This window comes from Pelecanus crispus, chromosome 7 (genome assembly GCF_030463565.1).
Source record: "Pelecanus crispus isolate bPelCri1 chromosome 7, bPelCri1.pri, whole genome shotgun sequence".
NCBI lineage: Eukaryota > Metazoa > Chordata > Aves > Pelecaniformes > Pelecanidae > Pelecanus > Pelecanus crispus.
In genome coordinates this window covers 34,322,009-34,343,329 of record NC_134649.1, presented here as the reverse complement: position 1 = coordinate 34,343,329, position 21,321 = coordinate 34,322,009, and the positions used below count along the sequence as shown (strand labels likewise).

Sequence of the window (21,321 nt, the reverse complement as noted above, 5' to 3'; positions counted from 1 at the left end):
GGTACAGCTGGATCTTGAGGAGCATATCTAGGCAGAGCCCAGCCCCTCTTGCAAGCAGAGAAGGGATGAGCCACAATCCTCTTGCTCCCTGGGGAGCAAGCAGGGATTCCCATGAGTCGCAGACTAAATCCTGTTTCTCCCTGCGGAGGCTGTGGGGAGCCCCAGAGGAGGCGGAATAAACCCCGCTATTGCTCGCTGTGGTTCCTTGCCCTGGTGCTGGCATCCCCCGGCCTTGGCATCTCGTGGGGACAGCACAGAGCCAGCACCACTTGCCTGCCACCCATCTAGGGCAAAACCAGCCTCTATTCACAATGTTTTTGCTTTGCATTGCAGGGCTTTTGAGAAAATTTGCCCAGAATTGGGCATGCTGTTTCCTCTGGGACAGGGCAGTGATGCTGCCTGCAAGGATGGGTTTGTCCCGTGGGAAATTCGATCCACAAAAGCTCTGTAGTGACTTGCAATTTTTATTTTTTTTTCCCCTGCAAAACTATCCATTTCCCTGCAAGGAGTTTCACTGCAGCTCAAAATGTTTCGTTGCATGGGTTGGGGGGTTTCCTTCTGATTTTAAGTCAACATTTCCCCTTAAAATGTCACTTGGGGAAGGCTGCTTTTTTTTTTTTAAAGTGAAAGTTTGTGATGACATTTTTAAGTGGAGAAGAAAATTGTTGCTTCATTTCAAAATGTCAACTTCAAGTGGGGTGAGTTTGTTTTTTTTTTTTTATTTTATTCCAGTGTTTCCCAGGGGAAAAGCAAAATGGTTTCGTTAGACTTGAGTAACTGTTCCCCCCCCCCCAATAAATCCTTTTTTTAACCTGATTGCGTTTTTGCAGCAGAGAAACTTTTGCCAGGAGAAGTCGTGCTCCAGTTGGATGCTGCCCTGGGAAGGGACAACCCTGTTGCAGCCAAACCTGAGCCCTCTACAGCAAATCCTCTGCCACCAAACTTCGGTGGGGACCTGCAGGAGGGACTCCACTGCTGCCGGCTGGCTTTGATTGCTGCGGGAGGGATTAATGACACGTCCAGGTTTTGAAGCTCTCCTCTTTCTGCTTTCTCTCTGCCTTGTGCTCCTGGTTTTCTTTCGTGCAGCTCACCCCGAAAATCGCTTCTGCTAGATTAGGCTAGAGATGGGAGTTATCTCCCTTTTATTTGTTAGGGCAATTATACCTAATGATTCACATGCTCGTGGAGAGTAATTACTCCCAAATACAGCACTGGCGGTGTTCTTACCTAGCCTGGGTACAGTGATTCACAAACGCATAATTTTGTACAAATCATCAAATGACGATCTCTTAATTGCCGATTTGGTTTGGAGGTGGTTAAGAAGCAATTGAGGAACTGGTGGCACCATCACCATACCTGGTTTGCTCTGGTGGTGTGGTCACTCGCCTGCTTGTCCCCCCTACTGTCACCGCTTGCCTTCTGTGTGGGTTTTGCTGAGGATTTTGGTTGGGTTGAGCCCCTCAAGCTGTGGGATTTGTGCTTTTTGAAGACCTGTGATGCCTGATCTGGTGATTGCCATGGACAGCCTGGCTGGGGGTGAGCTGGGGCTACCCCCCTCCAGGGTGGGGATAACCCCTCCATCCTCCCAAAACTTGGCTGTGATGTAGCTTGACCCTCACCTCTTTGCAGCTCTTGGAGCAGGTGGGTGAGAGCTCATGAAATACTGATGTGGAAAGCCAAACCCTCAGGGTTTTCCACCAAAAAAAGGCCCTTTGCTCGAAATTGATCATCATGGGGCAGCTGCAAGGGATGTTACCCCCTTCCCCTGAGCCTGGCAGCCCCCTGCCTGCACTGCCCCAGGGAGGGGACACATGGGGACCCTCACCTGGGGACCCCTGCACTGTGCAGGGTCTGGCTGGGCAGGAGCATCCCATGAGGGATGATGCACAGGGTCCAACCTGCTGAGCTGCTCCAGCCTTGGGAGAAACCCTGACCCTGGGGATGGAGGAAGATTTCTGGGAGTGTTTTGAAGGGTATTGATGCTTTCCAGTGCTGCCACATGGCTTGGAAAGGCAGCCTGGAGTTGAAGTTCCTCCTTGTGCATTAAGGGGAGCCCAGGGTGATGTCTCTGGGGTGGCTCAGCCCCTCCAGTGCTGCCCAAGCCCAAGGCAACATTGTGGTGTTCGGCTGGAGGCTGGTGATCAGCTGTGGTCTCTTGGGCCAGTGAAAAGAGGTTTTTCAGTGCCCTCAGCAAGCAGAGCATGGCCATGCATCACTGCTTTGTGGGGTTTTTGTTTGTTTGTTTGTTTGGGTTTTTTTTCTTTTTGCTAAAAGAAGCTCTTCCCTTCTCAGTGCGTGTCCAGACTGCATTGCACAAGCCTGCACCTGCCACCCGTCCCCTCCTGCCACAGGCACTGCTGTGGGTCTCCCATCCTGTGGATGCCAGAATCACTGCCGGGATGCGAGCAGCTTCCAGAGAAAGGCAGGAGGAGAGGAGGCAGCACAAAACCCCCTTTCTGCTGGCCACCACTTGGCTTTATCCCCAGCATTGCTTGGGTGGGCTCCTGCAGGAGCCTGTCCTGGTCACCCCCCTACCCCAGCACGTGGGGCTGCCTGCGGTGGCCATGCTGGCGCTGCTCCGTAAGCGTTCACCAGGGCAATAGCTCCCCAGTTTCATTCCACCCACGTCCGACTTCTTAGCAGAGGATCCACTCTCATTCGCGCTGGTGCCTGGCCCCCTGTCAAGAGCTCCTGCAGGCAGCTGGGAGCTGCTCCTAATGGGCTGCCAGGGGATTTGTGCTCTGACAGCCGGGCGCTGACAGCTCCCTGCAACCGCTCGCTCCACCCGCCGGGCTCTTCTCAGTCAGATGGCGGAGGATGCTCCCACTGCTGCTGGGAGGGGGCTGGCTCCTTTTTCTCCCCCCACCAGGTGTTTGCGATGGTGCTGGAGGGTTGTGGTACCCCTTGCCTTGGTGGGGCTGATAAAGCCCTGGGGACGATGGTGGTGCAAGCAGAGGGTCCCCGGGCTGGAGGAGCCCTGGGAGGGTGATCCTCTGGGATGAGGATGGGCAGAGGGGAGGTCTGGATGTACCACAGGGCAAGTCTTGTCTCAGCTCCAAGAGAGGCCCCTGGTAGCTGGGAGAGCTGGGAGCAAGTGTTGACAACCCACAGGGCTCCCTTTCCAGCAGCTCTGGGGTCTCCCATGCTTTCTCCTGGCCGAAACATTGCCTCTCTTCTCCATTTGATGCAGGCCTCCTCTGTCTCCCCACGGACCCCCCTGCACAGGGGCTGGAGGGGACTCCTGGGGGCTCCCTGGGGCCCAGACCCATCCCTGTGGGGGCCGTGGCAGCCACTGCAGAAGGACTGGCCTGTCGCCCCGCCAGTATGGAGCAACTCACAGCCTGCCGTCTTGTATGGCTTTTTATTCCTATGTGATTATACATCCCACTTCATATAGGGATTGAAGCCGTGCAATACGCTGGGGTCCTACGGCAGAGAACAGCCCCTGTGCCACAGGAGCCAGCCTCGGAGGAGCCACCAAAGCTATCCCTGGGGTGCTGGAGGAGGGCTGCTGGCCTCAGCCTGGGCTCTGTCCTGCATCCTGGGCTCCCCAGCCCTCTTGGGGGTGCAGATGAGGGGTCCCAAGCTGCTTTGGGGTGATGCCAGCACAAGCCCACTCCTTGCATTGCACCTCCTTGCAAGGGTGGGTCTGATTCTGCACCACATCTGCTGTGGAGGGCCCCAGCAGCTGCACTGGTGGGCTCATCCCTGTGGAGACCTCTGCTTTACTTTTGCCCCCCCACTATCCTGGGAGATAGGCAACAGCCTCTGGCAGCATCTGGGTGCAGGTGCTGGAAGGAGGTGCTGCTGGCAGGATTGGGGGGGGGGGGGGGGGGAGAGGAGGATGAGGAGGAAGAAGAAGAAGAAGAAGAAGAGAAGGAGGAGGAGGAGAAGAAGAAGAAAGGAGCTGGGGAATGGCCACAGCAGCAAGGGCTGCCCCAAGCATGATGCTCTTCAAAGTTTCTCAAGAGGCCTCAGCTGCTCATCCAAGGTTTGTGTTAAATCTGTCACATTAGCGAAAATAGTGAAAATTACCTGGCTTGTGGAGGAGATGAAAGGCAGCCCCCTTCTGATCCCTCCATAAAGGAAGGGCCCCATTAACACCTAGTGAAATATTAGCCATTAATCAGGCTCTGTGCAAAATAAAACCATCCACATTTATCATTATTGGATCCTTAATGAAGTGATAATGGGAATGCTGGGGAGCTGTGATATTAATGTCTCCTAAGAGGCAAGAGCAGAGCCAAGGGCGGCAGCCAAGATTTTTAATTTACTGCCAAAAGCTCGCACTGTTAATAATGCAGTTACTTCTCCCAGCCATTAGCACTGTTTGGCTATGAGCAGCCTGCTTAGGAGAGCAAATCGACCCCGGACGCACCTGTGCTTCGCTCATGTGCTCCCTGCTCAGCAGCTGGGGGTGCTTTTTCCCTGATGGCTTTCCCTGTGTCCCCTGCCTACGTACGGGGATGTGGCTGGGGAGCTCTTGACCATCTCCACCCATCTCCTTCATGGAGGCTGGGTGGTGTAGAAAGAGTTTTGCTTTTCTGATAAAAAGGGAAGGGATGGGACTGGGGGTGTCATAAACCAAGCAGCTATTATTGTCCTCACTCTTTCTGTGACTTGTCTCCTCAGGCGCAAGCACCCCGGAGCCAGAATGGCGCGGAGCTGGGCCCAGCATGGCCTGCATGCTGGAATCACTCAGTGTGACCACAGTTGCACTCTGGGTTTCTTCATTTGTCCAGGTACGCTCGCATGATGCTAATATCCCATCCAGGATAGCACGGGCAAGCTGCAAAGCTCTGCTCACCTGTGGTGACTCACTCAAGTTCTCCACAGGAAAGTCATTGCTCCTGGCAAGTTCCGAGAACTCAGAGGCAAATCATTACTTGGCAGGTAAGCGATGCTGTTGCATCTTTAGATGCAACTGTTATCTCACAAATCCTTGCAAAACCCGACCGGTGTGGCCCAAATGTATGTTGGCTCATGTGTGGGGTCTATTGCTGTCAGTGAAGGGACTGCAGGTCAGAGGCAGCTGGCTTTGGGCTGGAGCAGTAACAGGCAATTCTGTGCTGAGCATTGTCCAGAGGAATAAAATGATGCCTTGTTTGTAAGGGGTGTGCGCACTCCAAAGCTCCCTTCCTCCCTAGGCAGAAGATGCACAAGGTCCACCCAAGCAATCCCTCAGAAATGGAGCTTCGATCTATCCAGGTAGAAGCATCAGAAGAGGAAAAGTGTTTCTGTAACCTGGGTGTCCTTGGTCAACCTCCCCCCGTCCTGTTATCTCCTCATTAGAAAAGAAGGGACATGAACAAAAACTGTGTATGGAGGCCAAGCAAATATAGATGTGAAGTGCACTTCAAACAGATCCATCCTTTCAACAAACCTTTTGTTAGCCTTCTCTCCTCCCCAGCACAAACTCTTTTTAATCATTAGTGAAAAACCACTGTTTAGAAAAGCAAGGACACTGCTCAGGGTGTGGGTGTTAGGCATTTCCCAAGAGAAGCCAGCGCGCGCTAGCCCAAGGTCTTCTGAACTTGACTGCGACACAGTGCAAGCAGCAGCTCCAAGGACTAGCATGGCGCTCAGCAACGTCGCGGGGTTGGGGGCAGAGCGCAGGGGTATGGTGGGCCTGTGACAGTGTGCCCAGGCTGGCATGCCAGACCTGCTGCTGAAGCTGTCGGTGACCCTTCTGCCAGGCACCCCAGCCTGAAACTGGAGTCACTCTGGATTTCACTGGAGCAGAATTGGACAGGAAGCATTAACAACTTGGAGCCAGCTTTAGCCAGTTATCCTGGCCATAGCCCGTACTTTTTGGCTGTATCGCTGTGTGTGTTATTGCCCCCACGGTGCTGGCATGCCGGGCATGTAGGAGGTGACCTGCTGGCGACCTCTGGAGAAAAACACACGGCACAAAGCAGCTTCTCCTGCACCACTGCCACCTGACATTATGGGGGCACAGCGAGCTTTATAACGCTTGGCAGGTTTTCCCCAGCAGATCTCAAAACTGTTTGCCAGCGCGAGCAAGTTCAGGCATGTTACAGAAGACCTTCAGACTCGGAGGACAAATGAGATGTGTGGATGAGTTTAAACCACCGGGGTAAGACTGGGGTTTTGAAATCCCCAGGCTTGTGCCTTGACACTGCGCCTGGGCTGTGGCCCAGACAGTCCAGCTGCCAGCCTGGCATCAATACCGGGCCCCGTGACAGTCCTGCTGATAATCCCTGCTTGTTAGATATTGGCTTCGAAACCAAAGCAGGAGGTGTCGCATCCTCCACAAAAATCCACCCTGCGATCCATCTTGGAGCGGGGCACAGAACAGAGTTCAGTGAGACACCACGACTCATGGTGTTGGCAGGATGGTGTATTTATGTCACGAGATGAGATCAGCCACACGGAGTAGGTCTGTCTGTCTGGAAAGAGTCTGAGTCAAGCATGTCCTATTAAATTAGGGCTGGATTTTCAAAGGAGCTCAGCTCCCACTTAGACTCTGTAACAAACAGGCGGATATTCAAAAGGAGTCAGACGCGTTGGGTCATACTGGCTGCTGAGCTCAAGTCCTTTGAATATCCAGCCAAAACTGTTACCATGCCTGTTGCTACAGGCAGAGCCCTTCTGAAATCCACCCCACCGTGGGCTCCATGTCCTGGGAAACCTGGCTCATCTCTGCTCTCCCACATATTGCACTGCAGTAGGTGAAGCACCCGCAATAACCACTGCGTCCTTATACATGTCAGGGAGCAGCTCCCTGTCAAAGCACGACTCCGGCAGCTTTGCCCTTTGATCAGCTCAGCAGCATGGGTCAGGAGAGCTGAGCGTGAAGGTTTCCTTGCCTTTTGTTCTGCAGAATTAGCAGAGTTAATCAGAGTGACAGCGACTTCTGCCTCAGCGCAGAAGAAAGGTCAGTGGCTCAGGCTGGCTGCATGTCTGTTTTCTAGGCAGTTGGAAAACAACACCGTGAAAGCTCATAGCATACACACTGCTGGCATGGAGACTCTCCCAACAGGGATCAGTGGGGAAGATGTCCCTGTGGAGGGAAGGAGGCTGGAGGTGAAGGGCTCCATTCAGCTGGCTTGCCACTGCACCTCAATTGTCCTCTTCCTTATGCTGCACAGTGAAGGTATACTACCTTCTGTGTCACTGAGCACTGCTTTTGTGTCACGTGTCTGAGACGAAATGCTGCTCTTGGCCAATGTGCTCCCTAGCCATGCTGCTGGGTGTGCGTTGTGCTGGGCTTGGGGTCTCTGGGTCGCCTCTGGCACCCTGGTGTGGGAGGAGCCGCAGGGCACTGCGCTTGCACATGGAGCCAGTGCTGGGTGTCCCCTTCCCACCATGTTCTCCCGACACCTCCATGCCTCCAGCTGGGCAGGTCTTGCTATTGCTTTACATCCTTCAGTCACTGTAATGCACTTCTGTGAACCTGCAAAAATCCCCTGATGAGCTGCTCTTGAGCTGGAGGCACTGGAGGTGCAACAGCTACCTTGAGGACTCTCCCTGGCAGCCCTACCATGGCCTTGATTTCCCCACATCTTTTAACAACTATAGTTGAAGCAGCCACAAGAGTGGCAGCTCTCAGCAGAAGCGTTAAATCCAGCCTCTGCATCTGTAATTTGACCTCTTACCTTCCTCTGATCCCAATTACAAGTGCTTGCTTTTGCTGTGGACATCCACTCGTGTGTCTAATTAGTGGATTCTTTCTGTCAAAGATATTAGCACCCTTGACAGCAAGCCCTAATTTAAGTAGTTTACGTTTGTCTGCAGTGTTGATGCCTTCATTTACGCCTGGTCCTAATTAAATACATCTGGATATCTGCAGAGGGAGCTCTCATGGTCTCTCCGTGGCTCTAATTAAAATGGCCTGGATGTCCATGACATTGGTGCCTGTCAAGCCTGTCACCAGGAGGTGATGTCCACCTTGGAACTGGCTGAAGAACGTATAGGAGTCATTGTTGCTGAGAAAGGCCTCTACATCGAGGCCCTCCTGCAGTGCCTCATCCACTAGCTGTGGGCTGCAGAAGGCCCCTGCCGCCTCTGTCGGCCCATCCTGCCCATCCGTTCCCCCGCTGAGGAAGAGGATCTCACACCTCCCGGGGGGGCTGCTGACTTCCATGGCCTGTGCCCTGTGCAGCCCCAGCCCCACGCGCAGAGCCAGCTCCTGGTTCCTCCCTCCCTTGCCGGTTCCTTGAAGCTGAACTGTGGTTTCTCCGCCGGCCAGGATGCAGATGGGTCTTTCAGGCCCTAATCCTCGCAGGGCCTGTAGAAACTCAGCAAGGTTCAAACCCGGGATCTCTAGCTCTGCTGCCAGCTGCAGGAGATTCCCTCTCACCTCATCACTCAGGGGCCCTTCTCCAAGGCCAGCGAAGCCCAGACAGACCAGGCGGATCAGCTGGCAGTACAGTGTGGCAATGTGGCTGACTTCCCCGCAGATTGCTGCACTCAGAATCAGACTTGTGTAGCCCAGGCTCTCGGCTTGGTGTCTGGCCTCGTCTAAAGCCAGCGTATTTGACCCAATAATGATGTTGCAAACATGGGAGTAGTCTTCCGGAGCAGTGGGCTTGGTGGGAGAGCTGGACAGGACTGTTTCCACTGACTTGGGCAGGTTGTGCAGCAGGCTGTATTTGGCGAGTATCTGAAGGCAGTCTTGGACACTGTGGGAGCTGGCAGCAGTGGGCCCGCTTGCTATGATGTCTAGGGGGTCACCAATCACATCAGAAAGGATGAGGCTCACCACCTACAAAAAGAAACATCCACGGATTATTGCAGGAGGCAGAGATAAGTGACCATGCAAGAGCCCTGGCATAAGTGCTGCCTCTGAGTTACACGTGTGCCACCCCCATGTCAAAGCAGATGGGAAAAGGGGCAGATCTTGGCCCATTTTTGGTTTATGGTCCTGTGAGCATCGCCTTGCCCTTTCCGATCCCAGAGATCTACAACGTCCTTTGATGCTGGACCATTACATTGGAAGATGTAAGCTGTGCCACTGCATTTGTCAGGCTGATAACCTAGTGTGGGTTCAGCAATGCCACGTGCTGAGGGCAGATCCCAGGGGAGCCAAGGGTTGGACCCAGCCTCAAAAGCGCTGTGGCAGAGCACCAGCACATTGGAAGTGCCGGCTAGGTGAGGGCTGGGGTCTGCTATGAGTGGTGTGATCAGACGTCTTGACATTTGCCAAGTCTGAATTTCACCTCTTCTACCTCTGTCTCCCTGAGAGTTTGGGCCCTCAGTGAAATCTGAGCCACAGAGTCCCAAAACAGTGTGCAAAGGTTGTTCACTCAGTAAGGAGAAAAGTCCTGCAAGCATGCTTAGGTCAGTTCATTAAACCCCTATTTTGAGGACAGATGGGTGATCTCAGGGCAAGCAGGGGCTTCCCCTCATTTACCTGTGCAGGATATGCGAGCCGGGCCAGCCCTCCACCCTTCAGCAAGGACAGAGTCTTCCGGACAATGTTCACCTCCTGTATGGCAGCCCCTCGGGAAGCCAATATCTTTGTGAGTTTCTCCTTCTCTTCAAGGAGGATGGGAAGGATGGGAGCAGGCAGTAGGGCTGATCCACCCCCTAGGATGCAGAAGAGATGGCAAGGACATCAGGACAGCAGGAAAAGGAAGACAGGAGGAAAGCAAGGCTGTTCAATGCTTGAGCCTTTCCTCTTCCCTCACCAGTGCGCAGCAGGAATGCAGAGGTGGTTGGAGAACTATGCTAACATCTCTGGAGAACTCAGTCTTCTTCACCAATGGGTTTTAACCACTGCTGCCCTGCACTGTCTGCAGTCAGCTACATTTCATCTGGGCAGTGTAAACCTCACTGGACTAGGGTACTGCACGCCTGCAGTGTCGCAGGGATAGCAGAGAAGGGCCAGCAATTACTATCCCCACTCCATCAGGCTACTTGTGTATTGTCACGCTGATTTTCAAGGGCTACCTGGATGGGTGAGCAGGGAGCATGGACTCCACAACTCGCACAGCAGTCAGTGCTAAGCAGATGGAGACACTGCCTGCTTTGCTGGCTCCATTTATTCAGGACAGTGTGTAAGAACACCGGCTATGGCTGCAGCAAGATCAGAAACTGCTGAACTGCACTCATCTAGGCCTGGGAGGAAAGGAAAGGGGGAGAGAGTAACACAGAGGACAAAGCACACCTAGAGTTCAGGGTGATAGCCTCATCGATGGGAATCCTGTCTGATACAAGCAGGCATTGGAAATGCAGAAAAGAAGGCAAAGAAAAAAGGTTCTCATGGAAAAGTGAAATGGATGGAAAATACAGAGTAGAAAGGAGCAAGATCTGAGCAGAGAGTGAACGTGCACAGGAGTACAGCTGAAAGCTACTGTCAAAAGGCAAAGCCTGCTCAGAGGTTTGAGACAAATTGGCATCAATAAAACATGAAGAGCAAGAAAAACAAATGCAAATGCCTGTGTTTCAGTCAATAGCCAGGGATCTAGCTGAGAGGCAGGAGCAGTTGGGAACCGTCTGCTGTGTGGGAGTACACATGCATAGGGAGTCACAGCCACAGGGAGATCCTGTACAGGCTCCCTGAAGGGCTGAGGAGTCTCTTGGAGATCCCAGTAGCCAAAGGACAGGAGGAAGCCCAGGGGAATCCCCAGCAAGCACAGCTAGATTCCAGTCTCTTGCGTGTTTGCCTAACAGCACTACTCTCTCTGCACCAGATCAGGCTCCAGCATCCACAGAGGAACAATCACTGAGCAGAGGAGACCAAGGGGTTTCTACAGAGCTGCTCCAAGCCCCTGCATGCTTTTGCCCTGTGACACCCACTCACCCAGCTGAGCTCAGGCTGGGGCAACATCACTGCATTCCTCTGATGCACAACATCCACCTTCCTTACACAGCCCTGGGTCTGGGGATGGCCTGGGGGCCCAGCAGAGAGGACGTGGGGGTGTTCAGGGCTGACCCTGCAAGGTGTGCAGCTCACTGTGTTGGAACCGGGGGGGCTCATTTCCACTGGCCGGGAAGCAGCAAAGCCCTGGGAAAGGTCAGTCCCGAATCTCAGCTTACAGACTTACACCCCTGCACAAATTTGGAGCATGCAAATCTACCAAGTGCTTGCTTCTCCAAGTCTGCATCCCCAAATGTAAGAAGGGGGCAGGAGGAAAGCGTCTCCTTGCCAAGGGGTGAGAGCAGCTGGCAGGCTGTGCCCAGAGGTGCCATCTCACAGTGGTGGCACAACCCAGCCTGCACAGCTCAGCCTCTCCCCAGTGCTGGGAGATAGTGTGTCCACTGCAGCAGCAGGTAGCCCTGTGCCCTCCTCTGCTGCATCCCTGGAAAAAGGCTGGCAGGAGGGGCGAGAGGAAAAATCACAGAAATGCAAGTGTAGCACTGAAAGGGCCAGCACAGTGCTCCCCTGCTGCACAGCCATGTGTGGGCAAGTGGCTGGAGGGCCAGCAGCAGAACCCATTCCCTGGGTTCCCCATGCTACCTGAGATGAGGACAAGGAGCAGGTCGTCCACAGTCAGACCCTCAGCCAGCCTCTGGATGGCAACTGCTCCCTTCAGAGCCTCTGGGTCCGGGAGGTTGTTCTTGGCACCTTCGATGACCTGGATTTTGCTGTGTGGCTTCAGGAGCATCTCCCTGGTGAGGTAAGAGAGGCAATCACACCACTGACACATGCACCTACACAGGCAGCCAGGCTGTCCTCAACAGGCAAATGGGACTGGTGCACCAGAGGTGCACAGCGAGGGACCAGGACAGGGAGGTGGCCTTTTCTGAGTGTCTCTTCCCCAGGGCTGGGGAGGCAGCGCATCCAGTGCAAGAGATGGGCTGTGTCACTGGTGCCACTGGGACATGATGGAGGTTGAAGACCAGGGTGGTGTGGTGGACAGGGTGGGCACCAGAGCGAGGGCAGCTGGAAAGGACTGAAGGAGTTCACAACAACATCCCACAGAGGATAAATCTGGCAGCCTACCCCCCCAAACTGTCCAGAACAGCCCCCCTTACTGCATTCCTGCTCGCTGCAGGCTCTCCTGGATGCCTAGCGGCACAGTGATGATCCCCCGAATGAGGTGGTCTCCCAGGATCTCTTCTGCTGCTGCAGCCATCCCCAGCACAGCTTTGCCGAAACCCACCAGGTACAGGTGCCTCTTCACTGGAAAGGCCCGGCCCTTCACCAGCAGCTGAGGGCACTCATCTCCCTGGAGCTTCATAGCCCTCTTCAGCATCAGAGCGGGCTGGACGGTGCCCACCGCGCTGCGGAAGAGGGACAGTGCGTGCTCACGGAGGGACATGCTGTGCAGGGCAGCCGGGCTGAGTAAATCTGCTCAGTGGGGTGGGCTTGTACACACTCTGCCAACACTGGCAAGGCCTCAAGAGCTAGGACAGCCGGCACCCTACAACCTGCAAGGGAAAGTGAACACTAGCAGAAGAGGCAGGGCTGTCACAGGGAGAGTAGGGAGGCCAAAACATGAACCATGGAGCTCTAGTTCCTGTTGCCTCTAGATGAAGGTGCCATATCAGCAGTATTTTCAAACCTCTGCCCAGGCAGGAGGGAGGGAAGCGCAGTGTCACAAGCTACCTGTCAGCTTGTGGTTCCCCTGCAATCCCATCACCTCCCACAGGGAAGGTGAGCCCTGCTAGCCAGCTTCTCCATCACTGTAGATTTGCCACTGGCAAGCCATCATTTCTACTTGCTCAGCGTTTGACACCTTTCCAAACTTTGGAAGCTGCTCTCTGTCCTGGAGAAAGCAGGGTGTCCGGGTGGAACAGCTTTTCACTACATTAACTCCCTTCCTCGTGCTAGCCAAATGCTGATCTCATTCTCTGGCTGTGCATTGCCCCATGCGTACCTGCAGCATCACGCACAGACTTTGGAGAAACAGGCTTGCTGGCTGCCTGATCCCTTGCTGCTGCTGGCCACAGAGAGACCAGTAATGAGGTTTCCTCACCAAACAGCAAATTAACACAAGGCTTCATTCGCTTTTATTTTTTAGTCCTCTCATTATCCATTAAAATCACATTTAGAGCCCAAATAGGACTTCAGATCCAGGCAAAGTTGCCAGCCGTGTCTGTGAAAGCCCATTTGAGCTAGTCTCCACTGAGTATTAGCATTATATACAACAGAGATGAGTGCGGGCCAAAGGATCTCAACTGCTCAAGGGCAGACGTCCTGACAGAGGAAAGGCAGCCCCTGCCAGCATGCACACATCGATTCCCCTCCTAGCATTTCTCCTTCCCTCCATTAACTGGCAGCAAGTTCACTGCTGGTTTCTCAGGATCAAAGATCCTTGTGATCAGCATCTCTCCTGCTCACAGCAATTATGGTGCAGGCAATTAAGGCAGGGTGCCAGAGGCTGAAGCGGCCTGGGCAACACACTTGACCATAGACCCATTCAAATTACCTGAGAGAGTTAATCCTCTCTCTGGTAAATGGATGTGTTTCGGTGCAAGGCCAGTGGCTGGCTTCTTCTGGGAGAGCTCACGAGTCCAGAGGTCTTTGTCCTAACACTCCCATAGCACTGCAAAGTGTTAATCATTAAGCTAGACAAGCTTTCCAACAGCTCCTCTGGGTCTAAATCTGCCTTATGTTGCTGCAAGGACCCAAAGGCTCTGTGAAAACCTCCACACAAGCATCTTCTCAAGCAATGAAACTTGGGCACACTCTGAAATCTATTGGACAAGGGGCTTGCAGGTAAAACTATATGGAGAATCATAGGTTTGCCAGAGAAAGAAATGATTCAATGCTTAAGAGAAACAGATTTTAAAGGCAAAACACAGGGTAGATAAACTACCTATCTACATTCCCTTTAGATACTGGTCAGGACTGGCTTTTCAGTCACAAGGAGAGATAAGAGACAGGCTGTCCTGACCACTTTGTTACTAGACTCCTAAACTTCACAACAGCTGGTGCTGCCAGCAGTTTAAACCACTGAGCCTCAGCCCTCTTACAATGAGGGCCAGAGTAACTGTGCTAACACCAGTGAAGTCAGCTGTACACCTCTCAGAAACTGAGATTAGCATCTCAGTGTTCCCAGCAGGTCTCCGATTCACCTGGCAGCACAGCACAATCAGAGGAAGGTGTTACAAAACAGAGGTGCATCACGCCCCAGGTCACCTCGTCTGAGCTGCGATACAGGGTTTGCAGAAGTGGTTGGAGGAAGAGGCTTAAATGGAGCCAGAGGAGTTTAAGAAAATAAAGCCTCAAAGCTTTTAACAGGGTCTGTCTCTGCCTTAATGTTTCTGTGCACGGCTGACCCTGAAGACCAGGGGAATTGAGCACAACCAGACCTGCAGCTGCGGCTCCTGTCACATGTGCCCTCCCGGCGGCTCCGCTCAGCTCCAACTCCAGACATGACACAGCAGGCGCGAGTTGTTTAAAAGCAATGCTCTCCTACTGGAGCTGAAAAAAATAAACGCCAGCTTAATTCATCTAGCACTTGTGTACATACTGCTAATGCTTGCTCTGGAAAGCATTTCGCTACAATAGCAGGCATGTAATCTGTTTTCTGCACTCTGAACTCAGATTATATTTTAACCATCGAGGCCTGATCCAGAGTCTGTTGAAGTCAGAACGTGTCTTTCCATTTTTTCTAAGGATTTTAGGGCACGCCATCTGACATTGATCTCCTTGCACAGGTGTAAATGCAGAGTAAATCCAGTGTAAAACCCCCCTGCAGTCAGAAGTTATCCAACTTCACACCAATGCAACAGAGAGCTGAATTTGGCACAGACCCATTAGCTTTGGAGGTCTCAGTGTGTAACTCTGCTCCTTGTCAGCTCTGATTAGACATACAGGCTCACTGGAGGCTCCCCTTGGAATGGGGGTGCTGCTAATGATACCACAAATCCATTTTTATGTAATTTATTTATACAGTCTCAGGCACTGGGTATTAAATGTCATCAGGGAACAACTATAAATCAGTGCTATGAAATCCACTGTAGATATTAACAAAAACTGAAACTCCTACTCATTTTACCAGGGCTTTAAAAACAAGATCAAGAGAAGTGAACATCACCCCACACCAAGACATAGGCAGCCTTGGAAAGAAAAATAATCCAAATGGCAGCTCTCAGACTGCCTCCATGGATGGTGGGTCTAGAAATGATGTAATTGCCATTAGCTGCTCCGTACTGCACGTGAGGAAATTACATCTTCACATTGCTGCATTTTCCTCATCCCATTGCTGGCTGGGAGGAATCTGGGCTGGGAGAAGGCGCTGATGATGTGACTCATATTGCTGCATGGACTAATCTTTGTTCCCCAGTTTCTCAGGGAAATCACACAGGGATGAATGAGCCCTCTTCTATATGGATATAAGGTGACATGCTACAGGCACCAGTGGGACTTGGGTTTTACACCTTCCCTTTGTCCCTGCTTGGGATAATTTGGAGTTGGGGTATAGATAGTCTTTTGGAAAGTTTTCTAGAAGTTCACACTAAGCTTAGGAGGAAAATGATGCTAAGAATTGTCTGTTCCAAAGAGAGCAGGGAGACTAAGGGGTTTAGATTAATCCCCTTTAAATGAAAACTTCCTCAGCTTTCATTGATGAATAATGTTCACCATCTACATACTTGTTTGCACACATTACCATTATAAGCTCTTTCTTCATAGGGCTCCTCCTAAGCCTGCAGAAATTTCCACTGTTAACTCTCACAACAAAAAGCAGCAAAAACCCAGCTCCTCATTTTCACCATCTCTGGGAAAGAGGGAGGGAGAGGAGCTGGACTGTGATAAAATACAGGCAAAGCACTCGTTTGCATTACCTTTCATTAACTTTTTAATTAAAGCAATTCTGCAGGCAAGGAGCCAAAGTCAGAGGGAGACTCCAGAAACAATCCAGCACTAGGGGCAGAAATGTGGCAAACTGCCAGGTAAATTGGATGGTGGCATGAGACCAAAAGCATGGACATAGCGGGGGCATAGTCTGAGACATAAACTTGGAGTCACACTGGGGAGGAAAAGAGTGAATAAACGAGCTGGCCATGGATGTGCAGAGAAAAATGAGCCTGCGCCTCGCTCCATGGCAGGTACTTGAAAGCCAGAAAAATATTGCCTTCTAGGGGCCACTCTGCCATTGCTGGGCAGAGCTGAGCTATTCCAGTGCTCTGGTTGGAGGTTTGTTCAAGGGTTGGCATCACGGGCTTGTGGTTTTCTTGAAGCTGGGGCAATTGGGCTTGTTGCAAGCCAACCCCATCACACATCCTGAGTGTTTCAGGTGCTGCAAGATCACAGGATGCTGTGTATTAATGCTACAGGATGGTTAATTTAACTGAGATCTTCAGGGGTCTAAGTTAGTTTATTTTTAATGTCATCGGGACTTCTCTGGATTTCCCTCATTGTGGCAGTGATTGGTGGCTGGCCCACCATGTACAGGGTCAACTCCAGAATCCCTGAGGCGCTTGGAAAATATTTGAGATGGCACTGTATCAAACCCCAATTGTTCGAGGATGATTTTGAGCTCAAGCTCTAAAAGACAGATTACATCTTTGTTACAGCAGTAAACTACCAGACACAGCAAGTTTTAGCAGTGTCTCTTGCTACTTGTTTTTCTTGCTACATGACTTTCTTCTGGCCTCTTGGTACATAAATTACCGCCAGACTCACCGAGGCTTACTGCTTTCATTTTTCATGCATTACCATGGGAGTTTACCTATGAAGTACAACAGAGCAGAGATTTTACTGCCTTAAACTCCCATGTTCCCACTTACTGACACATCTTTTCTATCATTTGATATATCAACTTTAATTTGCCTGGTGAGCCCTGCTCAAACTCAGAGTTGCTGCTCCAGATGGTCCCAAAAGCATTACAAGAAAATTTTCCACGAGATGCACTGAACCCAGGAGGAAAACAAAGCAGTGAAGGTTTGTTCCAAGTGACTATTCTGGGAGGATTAGATGGGGGATTTTTCGAGACTAATCTCTTTAAATGAAAATTTCAGAATTTGATTAATTTTTTAATCTGCACAAGGATTTGCATAAAATTACCACACTCCCTCATTCACACTTTGTAAAAGAGAAAATGCCTGCAGCTAGGATGGACCAGCTTGTCACTGGTCAGCTATGAAGGGTCCAGTACACAAGTGGGTGTGCAGGGACAGGGTGAAAGGTCCATTTGCCCCTGCTCACTATGGTGCTCTTGCATCAGTAACTGGGAAGGACGATGATGGTGGATAGAAGCGGTACAATGAAACCAGAGAGCTGCACAGGCAAGGGAGAAAGTAGGATGGAGTCTGAATACCCTTGTTTCAAGAATATGCTGAGCTCTGGGCAACCCAGGAGTCCTAATTTCCAAGACATGGTTTTCTGTATGTTTCTTGGAAAAGAAATATGTTGCTCTCATGACTGATTTACTCACCACGAAAGTGTCAACAGGGTGTCTTTGCCTTCGATGGGGAATGTAGCCTAAAGCCAAAACCAGGGAAGATAAGTGTCCTGTTCAGCATTTTATATATATAGATCAGTATCATTAGTAAAAAAATTAACTGGGTTTGACATATGCATCTTACTAGTTTTTCTAGGTCACACTCCCTTCACTCCCTATATACCTTTTGGAAATGATTTTTCCATGCACTGGAGGATTGCAGGGAAGAAAAATTTTTCACTGCAAAATCCTTCTGTAGCTCAATGCAGAACAGCACTACCCTGAAGCCAACTCCATGCCAAATCTACTTCCTTTCATGCTGTAATTTCTCCAACTCCCCATTCTGAGTCAACTTGCAATCAAAGTTCAGAGTCATTTAAAATACAGGAAGAATCATAGTATTCTAGAGAAGATGAAAAGTTGCCAGCCTTGAGGACTGGAATAATAGAAAGGGGTCAAAATTCAGTACTGCAAAATACAAGGTCATGCTCTTTGGGATTAATAGAAAAAAATTATAAGCTCCTCAGTTGGAAATAACATAAGAGGAGAAAGAGGCATGAATATTAATCAGTCACAGGATGACAATTATGGCTGCCCTCTAGGCTGACACAAGAGGCTATGGGGAAAGTGGAAAGCGGCAGATGTAATCTACCTTGACTTTAGAGAGGTTTTTGACACCACTCTCATGAGCACATCGAAGAAGTGTGGGCTTGGCAAACACACTGTTAGACTCGCTGAAAAACAGCTTGACCACTGGGCTCAGAGGGTAGAAATCAGTGGCTCAGGGTCCAGTTGACAGCTGGTAATCAACAGGGACTCTGTTGGGGTTCATGTCACCCTACGGCTTCATTAGTGACCTGGAGGATAGCGCAGAGTGCCTAATTTGGGGGAAGTGCTAATGGAGACACCTTCCAGAGGAACTGTGATAAACTCAAGGTCAGGGCCAACAGAACAGAAACCTCATGACGCTCAGCAGGGAAAAGTTTGAAGTTTTGCTGCTGGGGCAGCATCCCCGTGCTTCAGGGCGGGCTGGGAATCAAGTGGTGCAACCAACTAAGGAGCAACCTAATAGCAGCTACAACTACTTGAAGGGTGGTTATAAAGACAGTGGAGATGAACCCTTCTTGGTAGTGGCAGAGAGTGCAAGAAGGAGCAATGGCCACAATCTGTAAATCAGCACATTCACGTTGGACATTAACAAAAAGTTCTTTATAGAGAGCGTCACACAGCACTGACTGGATCAGGCCACTCAGAGAAGCTGTGGTCTCCATGCTAGGTGGTTTTCAGCACCTGGCTAGACAAAGCCACAGCCAACCCGATCTTGTACCGGTGACAGTCCTGCACTGAGCAGGAGGGTGGAGCAGGCAGCTCCAGAGGTCACTTCTCCCCACACTTCTGTGATTCCATGTTGTAACAGCAGAGACAGGGTTCGATGCTCCAGAGCATCACGCTTAGTTTCAAGAGCCCATAAAGAGCTGCCAAGTTGTAGGATGCAAGTCCTCCAACAAGCCTTCAGTCATAACCGTTACCCACTGAGAATCACCACTCCCAGCAGAGTCCAACAGAAATATATTCACCTGAGCAGTGTTGTTTCCAGAAGCATCTCTCTGAAATTCACGTCCACCCATCTGAGCAAGCACGGGTCTGTCTGTATTGTGCAGGTTATGGTGGTATCTAATAACGAAATGCATAGGTAGAATGACTGCATTTGATCAATATTACTCAAGCAGCAATTAAACATTTTTTTCCATTAACTAGTTTTGCAGGGGCATTATCCATAATTCCTACTTAATGTGACATTTTGCTAGGAGATCCAATTATCCTGCCAGATAAATTCCAGCTTGGTATAAACTGACAAACTAAGTTCCAATGGTTAGGAAGAAAGGCAGAAGAAAGAATAAAAAGGGAGTGACAAAATATCAAATCAACAACCCACGGTGTTATACAACTCTAAAACTTAGCTAAGTATTGTAGGTGTTTTGAAGTAAATTGTCTTATCATGGTATTGTTGAGTCACCTTCAGGGCCCACATGAGATAATCCGGGCTTTGATCGTGCAATTTACAGTGTGCGAGAGGCATGCTGTTCTGCACTTCTCTAAAATCTCTCATCACACAAAAATCAATTGTAGATTTTGAACTGACCTGCAATGGGGTAGCTGACCCTGAGACCCTCGGAAGTAATGAAGGCATCTTTTGTTGAGTCTCCCTAGCCTCCTGTGTGAAAATCTTGTCTCTGTTTCAAAGTAAAAATCGGTGAATCATTCTCATGAGCCAATCCCATCACAGCATGAAAGGGTGAATCAGGTTAGATATCTACCTGTAACGGTGAACTCTAGTAAGCAAATAGTAAGAGCAAGTAATCCCAGAAAAGACTTTTTGTTTCACTAAATTGTATATGTACATAAAATAATTAAGCATGTTTGAATGACGTGCAAGCAGACCTTTGACAATAGTTCCTGAATTTACTGTTGTTTGACCACAGGAGGGCAATGTTATTCTAAAAGCAAAATCAAAATCTATTCTGGAGACTGTGAACGGAAAATGCAATTAATGTTTATGAAGGCATCTATGGTTCGTTTTTTTTTCTTTGGATTCTGAGTTTCTGCGGGACTGAAATGACAAAAGATCTGGCGCTCTTCTAAAATTAAAATAGTGGGGTGCTGGAAATCTTCATGGGGTGGGAGATTCTCACAGCTACTGTTATACTCCAGGAATAACTGTTTAAGGTATGAGATGTACAAAAACACGAACACAGAGCCTGACATCAAGATTCATGATAGGAAAAAAACCTCACAGTTCCAAGGTGTCTGCATTGGAGCACCAGCCTCAAAAGCCAAGGTGTCTTTCTCAAAGGTTAAGTGTGTGCTGCTCGTCTTTACCTGACGTCTTACGCGGTGTTAAGACCGTAGTGCTATAGCTGTGGTGTTTCTGTAGTACTGCTTGGAGGCCACTTTTTAGAAAATTAAAAAATACTCAGAAATAAAAATGTGTAATAAAAAATGTGTAAAAAAAAAAAAAAAACAAAACTGAAAGTAGGGGGGGAAAAGAATGAGAAAGCGAGCATTGTGTATCTGAAAGGAGGGGGGATCAAACCCTGGCCCCGCAGTGGGTACGGATACAAGCGAGAACGAGCTCCTGCCCTCAAGTAGCTGCGCTCGGGGCTGTTCGGAGCAGCCCCCCCGGGGAGGGGCCTCCCCGCCTCGTCACTGCAGGCCCCCTGCGGCACCCCGGGAGGCCGGCGCAGGCCGCGGCCCCCCCCCCCCCCCCCCAATCCTGCTTTCTCGCTAGTTACCACAGGACGCGCGGAAAAATACGTTAAGTTCCGTGTCGGGCATATTAGGCGCAGCGCAAAGCTCGCCCGGGGCTCCCCGGACGCGGCCGGCGCACGCAGGCCCGGCGGCGGGAGCGGGGTTTCACCGCACGCCCCCCGCGCGGCGCGAGGCGGTTCCGGCCCTGCCCGGCACCGGAAATGACACCCCCCTCCCCCCGCCGCCAGCAGCACGAAGCCATTGCCCGCTTTACGGGATGACGCCACGCCCTCAACCCGAATTCCCTGCACCCCGTGAGGCACGGTGGGGCGGGTAGTGACGGCCCAGGCCCTGTCCGCAGCCGCCCGGCCCTGCCCTCGATCGCCCCTTCCCACCTCGGGCCCCGCGAGGGGCGGGGACGCTGACAGCCGCCCCGGGCCGGGGGAGGTCAGGCCTTCCTGCCACACTCAACATGGCCGCCAGGCCCGGGCCGCCGGCTCCGCTGCGCCCTCCCCAATCCCGGCAGGCCGCGCGCACGCCCCGCCCCCTCCGCCGAGCTCCCCCAACGCCCCTCAGCGGCCGAGCGCACCCCCCCCGCCTTCCCAGCGTGCCCCGCGCGCCGCCCCCCCCCGCCGTTCCCGGAGCAGCAAGATGGCGGACACAATGAGGAGGAGCCGCCTCTCCGCGGCCTGAGCGGGCCGAGCCGAGCCGAGCCAGAGGGTGCCGCCCGCCCCGGCCCGCCGCCCCTCTCCGCCCTCTGCCGATCCCCGTC

General features: G+C 51.5%; 1 protein-coding gene across 4 annotated transcripts; it reads right to left on the bottom strand.

The window, feature by feature from the left end:
• Positions 1 to 5,458: 5,458 nt before the first annotated feature.
• Positions 5,459 to 20,995, bottom strand: GLYCTK (glycerate kinase). 4 transcript variants are annotated; one of them, XM_075714246.1, is made up of 8 exons: positions 20,945 to 20,995; positions 18,878 to 18,974; positions 17,295 to 17,341; positions 14,227 to 14,338; positions 11,944 to 12,339; positions 11,426 to 11,577; positions 9,377 to 9,552; positions 5,459 to 8,728 (listed from the first exon to the last, which is right to left on the bottom strand). In XM_075714246.1, the coding sequence occupies exons 5-8, from the start codon at positions 12,228 to 12,230 to the stop codon at positions 7,823 to 7,825; spliced, it is 1,521 nt and encodes a 506-aa protein (XP_075570361.1). In that variant the 5' UTR covers positions 12,231 to 12,339; positions 14,227 to 14,338; positions 17,295 to 17,341; positions 18,878 to 18,974; positions 20,945 to 20,995; the 3' UTR covers positions 5,459 to 7,822. The 4 variants fall into 4 exon arrangements, with proteins under 4 accessions (XP_075570361.1, XP_075570360.1, XP_075570364.1 ...); XM_075714245.1 differs by lacking the exon at positions 20,945 to 20,995 and adding an exon at positions 19,444 to 19,715; XM_075714249.1 differs by lacking the exon at positions 20,945 to 20,995 and adding an exon at positions 19,444 to 19,715 and having other exon boundaries at positions 9,377 to 9,465.
• Between the last annotated feature and the right edge of the window lie 326 nt (positions 20,996 to 21,321).